At 43.1% G+C, this 18,052-nt stretch overlaps 1 protein-coding gene across 1 annotated transcript in view; it reads right to left on the minus strand.

Annotated features, from left to right (window-relative positions):
• Nucleotides 1-18,052, minus strand: part of LOC141273771 (protein ELYS-like) — a 112,305-nt gene that overhangs the window by 27,433 nt on the left and 66,820 nt on the right. Inside the window, exons 23-25 of the mRNA XM_073686108.1 lie at nt 15,997-16,128; nt 14,677-14,806; nt 12,196-12,343 (exon numbers count right to left, since the gene is read on the minus strand). Coding sequence (XP_073542209.1) covers nt 12,196-12,343; nt 14,677-14,806; nt 15,997-16,128 — 410 coding nt within the window. The remainder of the gene's footprint in view (nt 1-12,195; nt 12,344-14,676; nt 14,807-15,996; nt 16,129-18,052) is intronic.

The following is an 18,052-nucleotide window of genomic DNA, read 5'->3' on the forward strand; positions in this document are numbered from 1 at the left end:
TGTTGCCACAGACCTTGTGCTATGTCTTTTCTCTCAGTCCTGCAATCTAGTAAATAATAATAATCTTTACTTATATAGCGCCAACCTATTCTGCAGCGCTTTACAATTCAGAGGTTCACACACAACAGTCATAAGTAACATAGCTAAAGATAATACAATAATTAAAGCAAAAATAATAATGACCCTGCTCGTAAGAGCTTACAATCTACAATGAGGTGGGGGGTGACACAAAGTGCAGGGGCCTATTCACAATAATCGTCCAGCCATCTTGAGGGGATGAGCGATAGATAAAGGCTGCATGAGCTCGTCACCAGCCAGAATCTGTAGAGCTTTTGGGTTCGGTGGAGACTTATGTTTGGAGAAATAATGAATGGGCTATAAAAATATAAAAACACTTCGATAAGGGAACGAGATAGGCCACCCTAAACAGGTGTGTTTTTAGGAAGCACCTAAAACCGTGTAAGTTGTGGCTCGTCCTAATTTCTTGGGGTAGAGCATTCCAAAGAATAGGTGCAGCTTGGGAGAAGTCTTGGAGCCGGGAGTGGGACGTATGGATTAGTGCGGATGTTAGTCGATGGTCGCTTGCGGAGCGTAGAGAACGAGTAAGCTGATAAACAGAAATGAGGGAGGAGATGTAGGGGGGTGCTGCACTGTGTAGAGCTTTGCGGGTGAGAATAAGCAATTTAAATTGGATCCTATAATGTATAGGCAGCCAGTGCAATGACTGGCATAGAGCGGAAGAATCTGAGTAACGATTAGCCAGATAGATGACCCTGGCTGCAGCATTAAGGATGGACTGGAGAGGGGAAAGTTGAGTGAGGGGGGGGCCAATTAATAGAGAATTACAGAAGTCAAGGCGGGAGTGGATCAGGGAAAAAGTGAGGGTTTTTGTGGTTTCCAAAGAGAGAAAGGGGCGGATTCTAAAGATGTTCTTCAGGTGCAAGCGACAAGACCGGGCAAGAAATTGTATATGGAAGGTGAAGGAAAGATTGGTGTCAAACACAACGCCCAGACAGCGCGTCTGCTGGCTCAGCGTCATTGTGGTGCCACACACGGAGAGGGATATGTCAGATTTAGGGAGGTGAGTAAAAAGTGGGAGCAGAAGTTGTTCAGTTTTAGAAAGGTTGAGTTTCAGATAAAGAGCGAACATGATGTTGGAAACTGTGGACAGACAGGATGAGGTGTATAGTTGTGTGTCATCAGGATAAAGATGTTACTGAAAGCCAAATTTACTGAAGGTCTTTCCAATTGGGGCAGTGTAGAGAGAGAAGAGAAGTGGGCCAAGGACTGAACCCTGAGGAACCCAAAAAGCAAGAGGAAGGGGGGGAAGAAGTGGAGCCAGCGAATGATACACAAAGAGCGGTCAGATAGATAAGAGGAGAACCAGGAGAAAGCAGTGTTTTTTTAAGCCAATTCAGTGGAGCATAGAGAGGAGGTGGTGGTCAACGGTGTCGAAAGCTGCAGAAAAGTCAAGAAGAATGAGCAGAGAGTAGTCACCGTTACGTTTTGCTGTCAGAAGGTTCATTGGTTACTTTGAGGAGTGCAGTTTCTGTAGAATGTAGAGGGCAGAAGCCGGTCTGTGATGGGTCTAGAAGAGAGTGAATGGAGAGGTAAAGGGTAAGGCGGGAGTAGACCAGGCGCTCCAAGAGTTTAGAGATAAAGGGGAGATTGGAGACTGGTCTGTAGTAGTTTGTGCAGGAAGGGTCAAGAGAGGGCTCTTTTAATAATGGAGTAATGATGACATGTTTGAAGGAGAAGGGGAAGTTACCAGATGAGAGGGAGAGGTTGAAGATTTTAGTTAGGCGAGTAGTGATGACTGAAGAGAGAGACTGGAGTAGGCGAGAGAGAATAGGGTGCATGGACTGGCATGAGAAGAAGAGAGGAGCCTGGAGACTACTTCTTCTGTGACTGGGTCAAATGTGGAGAGTGATCCAGAGGAGATGTGGGGAGGGATGGGAGTCACGGAACATGGTGGCTGGGAGCTGATTTCCTGATAAATGTTCTCTGCGAAGTAGGAGGCCAGGTCGTCAGCACAAATGTCTGTGATAGGGGCCAGCACTTTAGGACTGAGGAGGGAGTGATAGGTGTCGAAGATTTTTTTTGGGTTGTTGGATAGTGAAGAGATCAGGGTGGTGAAGTATGTCTGTTTGGCAACATGAAGAGTTATAGGTTTTTAACAAATTCATAGTGGATAAAGTTTTCTAGTGTGCGAGTTTTCCTCCATAGGCGTTCAGCATTCCTAGAGCATCGCTGGAGAAATCGGGTTTGCGGTGTCAGCCAGGGCTGTTTTACTTTGTGTTTAGAGGTTCTGAGGGTGAGGGGCGCTTGTTGGTCCAGGGTGCTTCTGAGAGTGTCATTGTAGTGATTTACAGCCAGATAAGGACAGGAAAAAGAGGAGATTGGGGACAGTGATGAGTGAAGGGAGTCTATGAGGGTTAATGGCTTGTAAATTTCTGAATGTGTGATAGGTAGGAGTGTGCTGGGGTGGGCAAGGATTTGTGAGCGTGAAGGAGAGACTGTTATGATCAGAGAGGGGAAGAGGGGAGTTATCTAGGTAGGGGATTGAACAAAGCCGTACAAAGACCAGATCAAGGGAGTTTCCGTTGTTTTGTTTCTCAGAGGATGATATTCAGATGCGATTCCAACTTATTCTTTGATTCATGTGTTTCTGGCAATTCTGGTTGTTCTATATATGCTCTGTTTCTGGATGATGTGACTGGCATAGCTCATAGCAAGCTACAAAAACATTAATCTACAGTGGGTACGGAAAGTATTCAGACCCCTTTACATTTTTCACTCTGTTTCATTGCAGCCATTTGGTAAATTCTAAAAAGTAAATTTTTTTTTTCTCTCATTAACCCCTTAAGCCCCGCGGGTGGTTTGCACGTTAATGACCGGGCCAATTTTTACAATTCTGACCACTGTCACTTTATAAGGTAATTACTCTGGAACGCTTCAACGGATCCCCCTGATTCTGAGATTGTTTTTTTGTGACATATTGTACTTCATGATTGTGGAAAAATTTCTTCGACATCACTTGCGTTTATTTGTGAAAAAAACAGAAATTTGGCGAAAATTTTGAAAATTTTGCAATTTTCAAAATTTGAAATTTTAAGCCCTGAAATCAGAGCGATATGTCACACAAAAGAGTTAATAAATAACATTTCCCACATGTCTACTTTACATCAGCACAATTTTGGAACCAAAATTTTTTTTTGTTAGGGAGCTATAAGGGTTAAAAGTTGACCAGCGATTTCTCATTTTTCCAACAAAATTTACAAAACCATTTTTTTAGGGACCACATCACATTTGAAGTCACTTGGAGAGGTCTTTATGACAGAAAATACCCAAAAGTGACACCATTCTAAAAACTGCACCCCTCAAGGTGCTCAAAACCACATTCAAGAACTTTATTAACCCTTCAGGTGCTTCACAGGAATTTTTTGAATGTGGAAGAAAAAAATGAACATTTAACTTTTTTCACAAAAATGTTACTTTAGACCCAATTTTTTTTTATTTTCACAGGGGTAACAAGAAAAAATGGACCCCAAAATTTGTTGTGCAATTTCCCCTGGGCACGCAGATACCCAATATTTGGGGAAAAAACACTGTTTGGGCGCACGGCAGGGCTCGGAAGGGAAGGAGCGCCATTTGACTTTTTGATTGTAAAATTTGCTTGAATAATTAGCGGACGCCATGTTGCGTTTGGAGAGCCCCTGTGTGCCCAAACTCTGGAGCTCCCCCACAAGTGACCCCATTTTGGAAACTAGACCCCCCAAGGCACCTATCTAGATTCATAGTGAGCACTTGGAACCCCAGGTGCTTCACAAATTGATTCATAAAAATGAAAAAGTGTTTTTTTTTTCACTTTTTCATTTTTACGAATCAATTTGTGAAGCACCTAGGGGTTCCAAGTGCTCACTATGCATCTAGATAGGTGCCTTGGGGGGGTCTAGTTTCCAAAATGGGGTCACTTGTGGGGGAGCTCCAATGTTTGGGCACACAGTGGCTCTCCAAACGCAACATGGCGTCCGCTAACAATTTGAGCCGATTTTCCATTCAATTTGTTACCGGACACCATGTCGCGTTTGGAGAGCCCGTGATGTGCCTAAACAGTGGAGCTCCCCCACAAGTGTCCCCATTTTGGAAACTATACCCCTCAAGGATTTTATTAAGGTGTATAGTGAACATTTTGAACCCAGAGGTACGGCACAGAATTTGTTTACATTAGGTCATCATATCGAATAAGTTGTCATTATTCTTGAGCGCAAGTGCTCGCTACTTGAGTTTGCATCGGGTACTCAGGTATGCACCATGTACAGCGTGTGCTCGAGTGACATGCTCGAGTCCCTGCTCCGCATGTTTCACGGTTATTAGACACCCAAAAAAAACATGCGGGGATCGCTCGTGCATGGCAGGCAATCCCCGTAAAGTTTTTTGGCAGCGAAGCATATGGGGCAGAGACTCGAGCATGTCACTCAAATACCCACGATACTCAATGCATACCAGAGCACCCGATGCAAACTCAAGTAGCGAGCACTTGCTCTCAACACTAGTCGCCATATCGTCATCTTTTTTTCTTACTTTTGAAAAAAATCCCAGCCCCAGCACAACCCTAGCCCCAGCACAACCCTAGCCCCAAACCCAGCCCTAACCCTAGCCCAATCCTAACCCAAGAGTTTATTTTTGACGCCGTTCCTTGTGCGGTATAAGTGATTAGACGACTTTATTCTTCGGGTCGGTGTGATTACAGCAATGCCAGAATCATATGGGGTTTTTATGACTGACAGCTGTCACACACTAAAAGACGCATTTTTTGTAAAATCTAGTTTTTGCATCGCCATATTTTGAGAGCTATAATTTTTCCAGATTTTGGCAGACAGTCATGTGACGGCTCGTTTTTTGCGGGATGACTTGACGTTGTTATTGGTGCCATTTTCAGGCACGTGACATTTTTTGATCGCTTTCTATTCCGATTTTTGGGAGGCAGAATAAACAAAAACCAACAATTCAGGAATTGTTTTTTTTTTTTTTTATTCTGTTCCGCGTGTGGTAAAATTGATGAGGTAGCTTTATTCTTCGGGTCAGTACGTTTACAGCGGTACCACATTTGTATCATTTTTCTATGTTTTGGCGCTTATACACAATAAAAGCTATTTTATAGAAAAAAATATTTTTTAGCATAGCTTTATTCTGAGAGCTATAACTTTTTTATTTTTCGGCTGATGGAGCTGTATGGCGGCTTGTTTTTTGCGGGACGAGATGACGTTTTCAGCGGTATCATTTTTATTTATATGCGTCTTTTTGATCGCGTGTTATTCCACTTTTTGTTTGGCGGTATGGTGATAAAGCATTGTTTTTTGCTTCGTTTTTTTTTTTTTACCGTGTTCACTGAAGGGGTTAACTAGTGGGACAGTTTTATAGGTCAGGTTGTTCCGGACGTGGCGATACCAAATATGTGTACTTTTATTGTTTTTTTTTTTGTTTTTTTTTATAATAATATTTATTGATGGGTACATTATATTTTTATTTTTGGTGTATTATTTTTTTTATAATATTTTTGCACATTTTTTTTTTTTTTTTTTCCACTTTCACACAGTTTATACACTTTATTACTTTGTCCCACTCTGGGACTTTCACTTTTTTTTTTCTGATCGCCTGCATGGCACAGGAATGAAGCACCATCCCTATGCCATGAAGGCTGTCAGAAGTGCACAGTGTGAAGATTGCTTGGAGATGCACTGCGCATGCCCAAGCAATCTTCCTGCTCTCTGGTAACCCGGATGTTGTCATGACGACATTGGGTCGTCATGGCAACACCCGGGAAGCCTTTGCAGACTGCGCTGGAAGCCGGAAGAGGAGGTGAGTATCGCCGATCACCTCCCCTTGCCCCCGCAATGCCGCGATCGACTTCGATCGCAGCATCGCGGGGGTTAATGTGCTGGGAGCGGTGCAGGACCGCTCCCTGCACATAGTACCGGGTGTCAGCTGTGACAATCAGCTGACACCCGGCGGCGATCGCGCCCGCACAACCTGTGTGCGCGCGCGATCGCCATGACGTACTAATACGGGTCTGGCTCTTAAGTCCCAGGGCACAGACGCGTATTAGTACGTCAGATGTTATTAAGGGGTTAAAAGTACTCTCTGCACCCCATCTTGACGGAAAAAAAAATCAGAAATTAATAAATTTGCAAAAATTTCTACAAGAAAAACTGAAATATCTCATGGTCATAAGTATTCAGACCCTTTGCTCAGTATTCAGTAGAAGCACCCTTTTGAGCTAGTACAGCCATAAGTCTTCTTGGGAATGATGCAACAAGTTTTCACACCTGGATTTGGGGATCCTCTGCCATTCTTCCTTGCAGATCCTCTCCAGTTCCGTCAGCTTGGATGGTGAACGTTGGTGGACAACCATTTTCAGGTCTCCCCAGAGATGCTCAATTGGGTTTAGGTCAGGGCTCTGGCTGGGCCAGTCAAGAATGGTCACAGAGTTGTTCTGAAGCCACTCCTTTGTTATTTTAGCTGTGTTCTTACGGTCATTGTCTTGTTGGAAGGTGAACCTTCGGCCAAGTCTGAGGTCCAGAGCACTATGGAAGAGGTTTTCATCCAGGATCTCTCTGTACTTGGCCGCATTCATGTTTCCTTTAATTGCAACCAGTCGTCCTGTCCCTGCAGCTGAAAAACACCCCCAAAGCATGATGCTGCCACCACCATGTTTCACTGTTGGGATTGTATTGGGCAGGTGATGAGCAATGTCTGGTTTTCTCCACACGTACCGCTTAGAATTATCACCAAAAAGTGCTATCTTCATCTCATCAGACCAGAGAATCTTATTTCTCATAGCCTGGGAGTCTTTCATGGGTTTTCGAGCAAACTCTATGCAGGCTTTCCTATGTCTTGCACTGAGGAGAGGCTTCCGTCGGGCCACTCTGCCATAAAGGTCCGACTGGTGGAGGGCTGCAGTGATAGTTGACTTTGTGGAACTTTCTCCCATCTTCCTACTGCATCTCTGGAGCTCAGCCACAGTGATCTTGGGGTTATTCTTTACCTCTCTCACCATGGCTCTTCTCCCATGATTGCTCAGTATGGCTGGACGGCCAGGTCTAGGAAGACTTCTGGTGGTCCCAACCTTCTTCCATTTAAGGATTATGGAAACCACTGTACTCTAAGGAACCTTGAGTAATGCAGAAATTCTTTTGTAACCTTGGCCAGATCTGTGACTTGCCACAATTCTGTTTTTGAGCTCCTTGGGTAGTTCCTTTGAGCTCATGATTCTCATTTGGTCTGACATGCACTGTGAGCTGTGAGGTCTTATATAGACAGGCGTGTGCCTTTCCAAATCAAGTCCTATCAGTTTAATTAAACACAGCTGGACTCCAATTAAGGAGTAGAACCATCTCAAGGAGGATCACAAGGAAATGGACAGCATGCGACTTAAATGAGCAAAGGGTCTGAATACTTATCACCATGTGATATTTCAATTTTTCTTTAATAAATTTGCAAAAAATTCTACATTTCTATTTTTTTCAGTCAAGATGTTGTGCAGAGTACTTTAATGAGAAAAAAAATTTACTTTTTAGAATTTACCAAATGGCTGCAATGAAACAAAGTGAAAAATTTAAAGGGGTCTGAATACTTTCCGTACCCACTGTACATGATACACTATAATTTATGGGATTTATACCCTACCATGCTATTAAAATACTCTGCCTCCCTATTTAATAGTCTACTGAGCTACCACTGGGCGATAGTATGTAATAGTAATGTACTTTTTAATTATTATTCTACCGCATCCCAAAGCCAATTGGGAATTATGTTCTTACATTCCTTTGTATCTCATGCATACCAGGTTTATACTTATACTTGTTATGCCTAAATTGTTAAATTTTTGATTATTTTGTTTTCTTTTGTATCTTTCAGTATTGATAAATGTCTAATTTTAGACTGAAGTGTCAATTTTATTTTTTTTTACAGTGGATAGCTTTTCTAAATAAAAAGTATTGTTCATCAGCATTTACCCTGGAGTGCCAAGTTCTTTGTAACACTGTTCACTAAATGTACTTCGCTTTTCTTTTTCCCCCACACTTACTCTACCACCATGCTTGTATATACCCTTACAGTTTTTGTTCCACTAATCCTCACTCCTTTGCTATCCCCAAACCCCAGCATCCTCTATCCAAATAATAATCTCTCAATCCCTCTTACCTCCCACCTGACCTCATCTGCAGACCTGCTCCTCAACCTCAGATCTCGCCTACTAAAACATAAAACAAGCCGGCCTCTTTCCTTTCACCTGCTTTCTTGCACTCTGCTTGTCCTCACTGCTGGCGACATATCTCCCAATCCTGGACCCCCACACAGCTGCTACCTCCCTCTTATGCCCCCTCATATCGCTGCCTACCTAATATGAACTTCCGCAATCTCTCCTACATTAAACACGTCTCGACGTCCACCCCCCTGCTCCCCCTCTCTGGAGCACTCTGGAATGCCTGCTCTGTCTACAATAAGCTCCATGTGATTCATGACCTCTTTAACTCTCGCAATCTATCCTTCCTGGGCTGACACCCTCCGACACTGCCTCCCCTGCTGCGCTGTGCTACAGCAGCCTCCACTTCACCCATACTCCTCACCCTGGTAACAGGCATGGTGGAGGAGTGGGTCTTCTTTCTACCAACTGGACCTTCAACCCAATATCACCTCTACAGTCCCTAAACCTCCCTTCTTTTAAAGTCCACACTGTCCGCATCTACTCTCTTTCCAACCTCCAAGTGGCCGTCATATACCGACCTCCCGGCCCTGCCACTGCCTTTATTGAACAATTCTCCACCTGGCTTCTTCACTTTTTCTCTGCTGACATTCCCACCATCATCATGGGTAACTTCAACATCTCCACCGACACCCGCCAGTCAGCAGTCTCCAAACTCCTGTCGCTTACTTCATCTTTTGGACTTGGTCCTCCTGAGCCACCCACACAGACGGACACACACTAGACCTCATCTTCACTCGACTCTGCTCCCTATCTAACCTCACAACCTCCCCTCTCCCCTTATCTGGCCACCATCTACTCACGTTCTCATCCCTGTCCTCTTCACCTGTCAGCCATGTCCAGCAACCATAACACCCCCGCAGAAACCTCGCACATCTAGACACTCACACACTCTGACTCTATTCTACCACTAGCATCCATATCTTCACTCCACGACACAGTCAGCGCCACTGCTTTCTACAATGCCACTCTCACATCAGCTATTGTCGCGGTCGCCCTACTCGTGCATGGCAGAGTGCGACAAATCAAAAGAAAACCCTGACACAATAACCTCACTAAAAAGATTCGGCAAGTGTCCAGGGTTGCGGAGCGGTGTTGGAGGAAAACACATTCGAAAGAGGACTTCACTGCATTCAAACACGCAACACTCGCACTCAAATCAGCCCTCACCTCTGCTAAACAGGCCCACTTTACATCCCTTGTATCTTCCTTATTCTACAAACCCAAACAGTTATTCAACACTTAACTCCCCTCCTCCGTCCAGCACTGTCCCCTCCGACCTCCCTAATCGCTGCTGAGGACTTTGCCACACACTGCAAAAATAAGATTGACCAAACAAGGCAAGTCTTTATTGTTCGACCACCACAAACTCCTTTGCATACCAGACTAATGCCCTTATGCCATAACCACCCTCTCGATCATCAATGAAGGTGAACTTCCTCATCTCCTCTCCAAATCACACCTCACTACTTGTGCACTTTACCCCATCGCATTCCACCTCCTCCCCAACCTCACCACCACACTTATTCCATCCCTAACCCATCTCTTCAACCTATCACTAACATCTGCTACCTTCCCCTCTGCTTTCAAACATGCCACAATCACGTCTATCCTCAAATAAACATTGTTCGACCCAACTGCTAAGTCCAGCTATCGCTCCATATTGCTGCTCCCATTCGCCTCCAAACTCCTTGAACAGCAGTTCACGCTGAACTTTCCTCTCATCTAACTCTCTTCGACGACCTACAATCTGGCTTCTGTCCTCACCTTTCTACTGAAACGGCCCTGACCAAAATCACTAACTTACTTATAGCCAAAGCTAACAGACAATTATCAATACTCCTCCTTGATTTGTCATCTGCCTTCGACACAGTTGACCACTGCCATCTACTACAAATCCTCTCTTCCTTTGGCATCAAAGACCTTGCCCTCACCTCATACCTTTCCAACCACACATTTCGAATCTCCCACTCTACCTCCTCATCCGGCCCTCACTCTGTTGAAGTCCCTCAAGGCTCTGTCCTAGGACCCCTACTCTTCTCCATCTATACCCTTGGCTGGAGACCACTCAAATTCCCATGGCTTCCAGTAGCATCTGCATGCTGACGACACTCAGATCCACCTCTGCTGTCCAGAATCCCTGAGTATCTATTTGCCATATCCTCCTCCTCTCGCTTCAAGCTTAATGTGGATAAATCTGAACTCATTATCTTTCCTCCATCTCACATATCTTCCCCACCTGATCTATCTGTAGTAATAAACTACATCAAGCTTCCCCCCGTACCGGAAATCCGCTGCCTCAGAGTAACCCTTGAATCTGCCCTATCCTTCAAACAGCACATCCAAGCTCTCGCCACCTCCTGTCGCCTCCAGCTTAAAAATATTTCCAGAATCCGTCCTTTCCTAAACCCTCAATCTACTACATGCTTGTGCATACCCCATCATCGCCCGCCTCAACTACTGCAACATCCTCCTCTGTGGCCTACCTGCTAACACTCTTGTACCTCTCCAGTCCATCCTTAACTCTGCTGCCTGACTAGTTTATCTCTCTCCTCGCTACTCTTCTGCTTCCCCTCTTTGCAAGTCCCTTTACTGGCTCCCAATTCCCCAGCATATCCAGTTCAAACTTCTACTAACACTGACCTACAAAGGCATCCATAACCTTTCTCCTCCGTACATCTCCAAACTAATATCCCGATATCTTCCCTCACGTAAACTCCAGTCCTCCCAAGACCACCTTCTCTCCTCCACACTCATTAGTTTTTCACCCAATCGCCTAAAAGACTTGTCCCCAATATTCCCCATCCTCTGGAAATCTGGCCCCAACACGTTTGATTAGCCATCACATTCGGATCCTTCAGACAGAACCTGAAAACCCATCTTTTCAAGAAAGCTTACAGGCTGCCATGACCTTGCTGCCACCTCACCAACACCAGAGCTACTGCAACCCCTCAACCTACTGTCTCCTTCCCCATCATCCTGTAGAATGTAAGCCGCAAGGGCAGGGCCCTCTTCCTCCTGTATCAGTCTATCATTGTTAGCTTCTTTACTGTAAGTGATATGTATTTTGCATGTAACCCCTTCTCATGTACAGCACCATGGAATCAATGTTGCTATATAAATATTTAGGGTAGAATCCTACTTGAGCACACACGAAGCAGGACGGACACTCATCTTCATGTCTCCTGAGGTCACATGACTGCCGCAGTCAATCGGTGGCTGCAGACTGACAGCAGCCTTCACATTTCTATCCTGAGGCGAATAAACTTTTTGCAAAGATGTAATTATGAAGATTGTAGTCAATCAGTGGCTTACATGAGTCATGAGACATTATTGTTCATCAAGACACTGGCGGAGTACACAATCTATGAGCAATGCAGATCCAGGAAGTAGAGAATTTTTTAATTTATGGGGCCAGCAATAAAGGAGTCTTTTAATGGGCAACCACTTTAAAAAAAAAAAAAAAAAAAAAAAACTTTTGTTTTAAACAAGTCAGTTAAAGGGGTTGTCCGGTATTGGAAAAATATATATTTGCAATGCATGTATGCACTTAAAATATGTATTTAAAAAAAAAAGGCACACTCACTTTCCAGCACATTACATGTCCAGGCTGACTGCTGCAGTCAGGGGACTAAGAGCACTTCATAAGAGAAACATACTTAAATGATATTTCTATATCAGACAACCCCTTTAATGTCTCACTATTCTATTAATTTATACCATTTGAGTTTTACATGACTAAGCAGAACAAGACAAGTCTCTTGACTACAGCTACAGAACTCTACAGAAATGGTCTCCTACCAAAAGCATTTTAATGTCACTGTGCCACAAAAGATACATTGGTTCAAACATAGAAGAGCTTAAGTACTGTGTAGGAATGGGAGTACCATAAATGGATTCTCAGATGAAAGCCCAGGCACATTTCTTACCTTTTATAAGGAGAGAAGTCTCTACTCTCACTAGCTGCAGACACTTCCTTTATTTTCAGCAGCACGTTACGGATAAAGTCAGCTTCGGTAATCACACTCCCTGAGGGAGCCGGTTTTGCAACAGTAGATAAAGGTTTGGGTCTTGTCACTAGAATAAACAAGAAACTGTTGCTTAGTGTTGAATATTTTGGATATGTATTTGTATTTTAACAATGGTAGAGTAGTCAAACCTACAGACATTACAGGCCGCTATCCGGTGACAACTCTGCTGCCCGCTAGAACTGTCTGCCGTCACCATGTAACTGAAGACTGCCGAATCATGACTGAGTGCAATCAGCACAAATTAACAATTCTCCTATATTCTAAACAAGAGTGGGTGGTGATGTGCCAACTTCATTGAGAGTAGTGGCCGAGAGAGTCAAACCGGCTGCAACTATGCAAATTGTATAAATACCCAATTGAAAGGGAAATTGTGGCAGTGTGCGCATTGTAAACTTATCACAATTCGGCAATGTGCAGTCACAGACTGCAGAGTTCTTTTTAGCCTGGAAAACTCCTTTAATACTATTTCATCTACACTGACAAATCATCTGAAGAATGATGAATAATGAAGCCTCTTTTCTGGCCTTCATAGGACACCATAGTCAGCAGCTATGACGTCACCAGCTCCTTCCGCCCGTGTGGTTACCAGGGATGCTACCGGACGGAGTGCCCTGGCTCTACATACCACTTAGGAGATTACAGCTCCCTGCTTTACGGCATGGCCCAGGACCTGACAGCAGGTAACTGTGGGCTTCGGAGTACGTACAGGGGAGTAGACACCCCGCACTCTTTACTTACCAGGAATTCACACCTCTAATCAAGGGACCAGCCCCACTAACTGTATGCTTTTACTAAGCACCGTGTATTCATTCTTACAGACTATGAGCTATTTAGCGGCATAGCAGGCACGTTTCCAATAGCAGCAGCATTTCTTACCATGCAAATGGACGTTAAACAGAGAAACATTATATTTATTAACGCTTTGCCTAAATATCATATATAGCTTGTCTCCTTAGGAATATTATTTTATTGTCCAAGTTAATTTCCATTGTGAAATTTGTTTAATATAAATTCTAGATATTACTTTCTGTTTTGCGTGCTCCTCTTTTCTATTTTCTGCTACCTCCAATCAGTGCGACAGTACCATCTATTTATGACTATTTACGGGCCGTCACACAGGACCCGTGCTTCTGGCTGCAGCCTAGTATTTCTTCCTTACCATCTCCTTTGGCGCTAGTATATGTTGATACTACATTTCTGTTTATTTTATGCATTTATTTTAGTATTAATAGGCAGACGACAATCCATAATGTTCCTGTCTTGGCATTTACACATTGGTCTATGGGCAGAACTTTTGCACATAAGAATTGAACACTATTTATCAAGCTGGAGATCAAGGTCATATGCTCAGTCCCACTATATATCGCTTTCTTTTCACTGAATACGCATTGCTCTTACCTGTACATTATACATTTACATTTGGTACTTCCATTAGTCATCTCTGACACATGCATATTGTTTTTATTTGTACGTCACACGTCGGTGCCCCTAACAGACCCATGTGGTGTATTGATCGGTCATTTCTTGCAGAGCTCAGATCAGACCTGGAGCGAGGGGTGGAACATTTGAGGCTTTATATTACTTATGTGCATCAGTGCAGAGCCAGATGTCAGTCAAAGTGCTGTGAGCGGTGACTGGCCGGGCACACCTGTCTGTATGGCTTAAAGTCAGCGACTCCCTGGAGTAATATAGTTCATTTTCTCTAAGAAGCTGCACTTTCAGAACAAAGTAGCTTTAAAGGGGTTATCCACTACTTTACATTGATGCCCTATCCGTAGGATAGAGCATCAATGTATGATTGGCTGGGGTCCCGCACGCGGCACCCCTGCCGATCGGCTGTTATCGGTGTCAGGTGTCGCCAGCCGGAAGTCTCTACCTGCAGTGCCCGCCGCTTGTAACTGAACATCGGCCTCCCGATGAATGGGAGGAGGATGTGCAGTTACAAGCGGCGGCCACTACAGACAGACAGCCAAGCACCACAGGCAAGGACTTCCGGCCGGCGGCCGCTGCACCGATAACAGCTGGTCGGTGGGGATGCCGCGGGCGGGACCCTGGCCGATCATACATTCATGCCCTATCCTATGGATAGGGCATCAATGTTAAAGCAGTGGGCAACTCCTTTAAGTCCTGCCCAGCCTAACTTGCAGATTAACGCTATATTGCCAGGTTTGTACCATTATTAAACGTGACAGTATCCCTTTAAATGTTTTTTAAACAGCTGTAATAGAAAGTAAGCAAAGTAACCTCAAGTTCATCTGACTTGAAAACTATGAATTTCCAGCAAATGCCAAAGCAATTCCAATATCTGTCCCCTCAAAATTAATGAAGGTGAAGTTAATAAGATATTACATACAGCCGAAAGCTACAACTTTCAGTTACCTTTCTTCCAAACAATAGAAGGATAGGATCTGGCCAGAGTTTGCTGCACACTTGGGAGTATTTTGACATAGTGATCCACTATAGAGTTTCTGGCAGCTCCTCTTTCCAGCTGGCATCTGTCAAAATCATTCTGCACAGAAAAGAAAAAGTATAAAAATACATCCATAGCTGAACACATTTTTCAGATACTCTCCTCACGAAATGCAACGTAATCTTTACATAGCAAAATGACTATGGGGGATTGCTTTAGCCAACAATTATTACATAATTAATAACCTGCTGATTGCCAAAATTGTCTGCGAGGTCTGCATATGACTCTGCAATTTAGTTTTGGAACATCCTTGCAGAATCAGCAGCTGCATGGAGATGTGCAGCAGCAGGAATGGAGAACTCCCCGTAAAGAAGGCAGAAATTACACGATCGCTGTATACATTGCTGAAAAAAGCAATGTATACAGATCAAACAAAAAGTTTATAAATTAAATGAAAAAAAGGGGTGATACGAGCGTTGCAGAGTATGACAGGCAGGTAAAGTCATCAACAGAAATTATTAAAGGAATACAAGGCTACATGTTTTAACATTGGACTGATTTCTTACTCAAGTCAGGGATGTATGCCATTTAGGAAGCCGTAATATCCCATTACACTTTGATCCCAGCGATTATATGACCAATTAGTGTCAGGAAGGAGCCAGACCAGATCGAGATGAGCTTTACAATGCATTGATGCGATAGATTTGCTCTGTAATGGGGGATAATATGCCAAGCCAACAATTAAAAAAAAGAAAATTTTTTTTAATGATGTTAAAAAAATGTGTGAAACACAAAATAAAAAGATATTTTACATAATTACATAGGTTGCAAAAAAGACCTAGGTCCATCAACCTTCTTCCACCAATTGTACATTTTGTCACTAAATTAACTATAACCCACAGTTACGTGTATCAAGGAAATCATCCAGCCTTGTATAAAAGCTGTTATAGTGTCTGCCATTACTACCTCTTGTGGTCGGGCATTCCACAGTCTGACTGCTCTGACTGTAAAGAACCCTTTCCTATGTTTCCTGAAAACAGACACCTCCAACTGGGGGTGAAGCTGCAAGCATCTATATACTGTATTTAAAAGGGGCATTATAAGGCATGTATTCGGCGCTGGCACCTCACCATCTCAGTGTTCAGACAGAACAGTCAGAGAAACTATTTTTGAAAAGGAGAGATAGCCCTTCCAGTCCTTAAAAGACAGAACTATGGAATCACTTTCACTTATTGTTATTACTTACATATATATTCATGATACTCTTTAAAATGAAACAGAGGACTTACTAGGTGATAATTGTTCAGTGACTGGTTTAGCCGCAAAGCTGGTATGTAATTTGCTCTCTGTAAATGATGTACCAACAAGATCTCTTGATTTTGAATACCTCCGTTTGTGCGCAAATATGTATGCAAGTAATCCTATAATAAAAATAAAGATTTATTAAAGCATAAGGCAAAAGGAAACCTTCACGTTCTGTCTGAATCACTGTTCCTACCGGAACAAAAGTGACAATTCTAAAAGAAACGTCGTATAATCGCACAGGGAAAATGTCCTACAATTTGTGGCAGTTAACCTTTTCCTGTCACTGCCAGTTTTAGCATTTCTGAATAGGCCATATAAAGGGTTTTTCGTGACACTGTGCTTTATTTCAGGGGTAAATTTAGGTGGATATGTCTTGAAAACAGCTGAAACTTTAACCCCTTAACGACTGCCGATACGTATTAGAACGGCAGTTGTAAAGGGGCCTTATTCCTGATTTGTTTTAAAACGGCGATTGGGAATAAGATTGTAGCGCTGCCCGTCGGCTGTATGCGACAGCTGACACCCTGCTATAATCGGCCCTGGCCGCTTTTGTAACTGACCGGGCAAATTAACCCCTCAAATACTGCTGTCAATCGCAACAGAGCTATTTAACTGGTTGTAAGGGGGTTGCAAGATGCCCTTTGTAACCATGGGACCCACAAAATGAAAACTGCGGGTACCGATGGTTATCATGGTACCTAGAGGTCATCTGATGACCCCAGGGTACGATGGTCCGTAAGATCTAGCTATAAGCCTGGTCTCACAAGCACACTCCGTGACTCACTGACCGTCTCATGCACTGCAGTACACGAAAAATGTCCCACAGTGGGACGAAGTACAAAGAAAAGTGAAAAAGTAAAATAAAATATGTAAAAAACACACCCAAAAAAGCACACCCAAATCACAAAAAGTCATTTTGCCACTCAAAAAGCAGTGTTTGTGAAAAAAAACAACCCCCACAATTGTTAACACCGTATCCAGAACGACCCACTTTATAAAACTGGTCCGTTATTTATTCCTTACGGCTAACGGCGTTAAGAAAATAAAAAAAACACCAAAAATGTCACTTTTTCATCAGACTGACTCACAAAAATTTTTAATAAAAAGCTTTCAAAAAGTCATATGAAGAAAAAAAGAATGGTATAAATTAAAATCGCCAAACCGTCCCGCAAAACAAAAACTGCAATATGGCTCATTCAGCAAAAAAAAAAAAAAAGTTACAGTTCTCAGAATATGGCAATGTAAAAACTAATTCATTTTTGTAAAACATTGTTTTTAGTGTGTAAAAATAGCAAAGCATAAAAAAAACAATATAAATCTGGTATCTCTGTAATCGTACCGACCCAATGGACAAATCAGTCTTATCACTTATCACACAGTGAACGGCGCAAAAAATAAAAAACATAAATAACTAAATTACTGTTTTTTGTTCATTGTGTCTGAATATCTGAATAAAAAGCAATCATAAAACATTATGTGCCCCAAAATGGCAACAAAAAAATCTGTAACTCGTCCCGCAAAAGAGGGATTTTTGGTACTCACCGTAAAAGCTCTTTCTTTGAGCCTTTATTGGTGGACACAGGTAGCCATGAGTGTATGCATCTGTCGCTGGGAGGCCGCTAGGCAAAAAAAGAATTAGCTCCTCCTCAGCAGTATACACCCATCGACTGGCACAAAGCTCATCAGTTAGTGAACAAGCAGTAAGAGAAGCAACAAACAACCGAACTATATACAGGCCCAACAGAGGCACATAGGCCCAACATAGGCATAAACCAGGGAGGATGCTGTGTCCCCCAGTGAAGGCTCTAAGAAAGATTTTACAGTGAGTACAAAAAATCCTTCTTTCGTTATTGCTTCATTGGGGGACACAGGTAACCATGGGATGTCCTAAATCAGTCCCAAGGAGGGAATAGAATAACTGCCAAATCAGCTTGGACGGCAGGCGACCACCGCTTGCAGAATCTTCATACCTAGGCCAGCATAGACCGAGGCGTAGATATCTACTCTGTAGAACCTTGTGAAAGTGTAACGAGATGACCA

This window comes from Phyllobates terribilis, unplaced genomic scaffold (genome assembly GCF_046119375.1).
Source record: "Phyllobates terribilis strain yellow unplaced genomic scaffold, ASM4611937v1 Scaffold_5__5_contigs__length_657084704, whole genome shotgun sequence".
Taxonomy (NCBI): Eukaryota; Metazoa; Chordata; class Amphibia; order Anura; family Dendrobatidae; genus Phyllobates; species Phyllobates terribilis.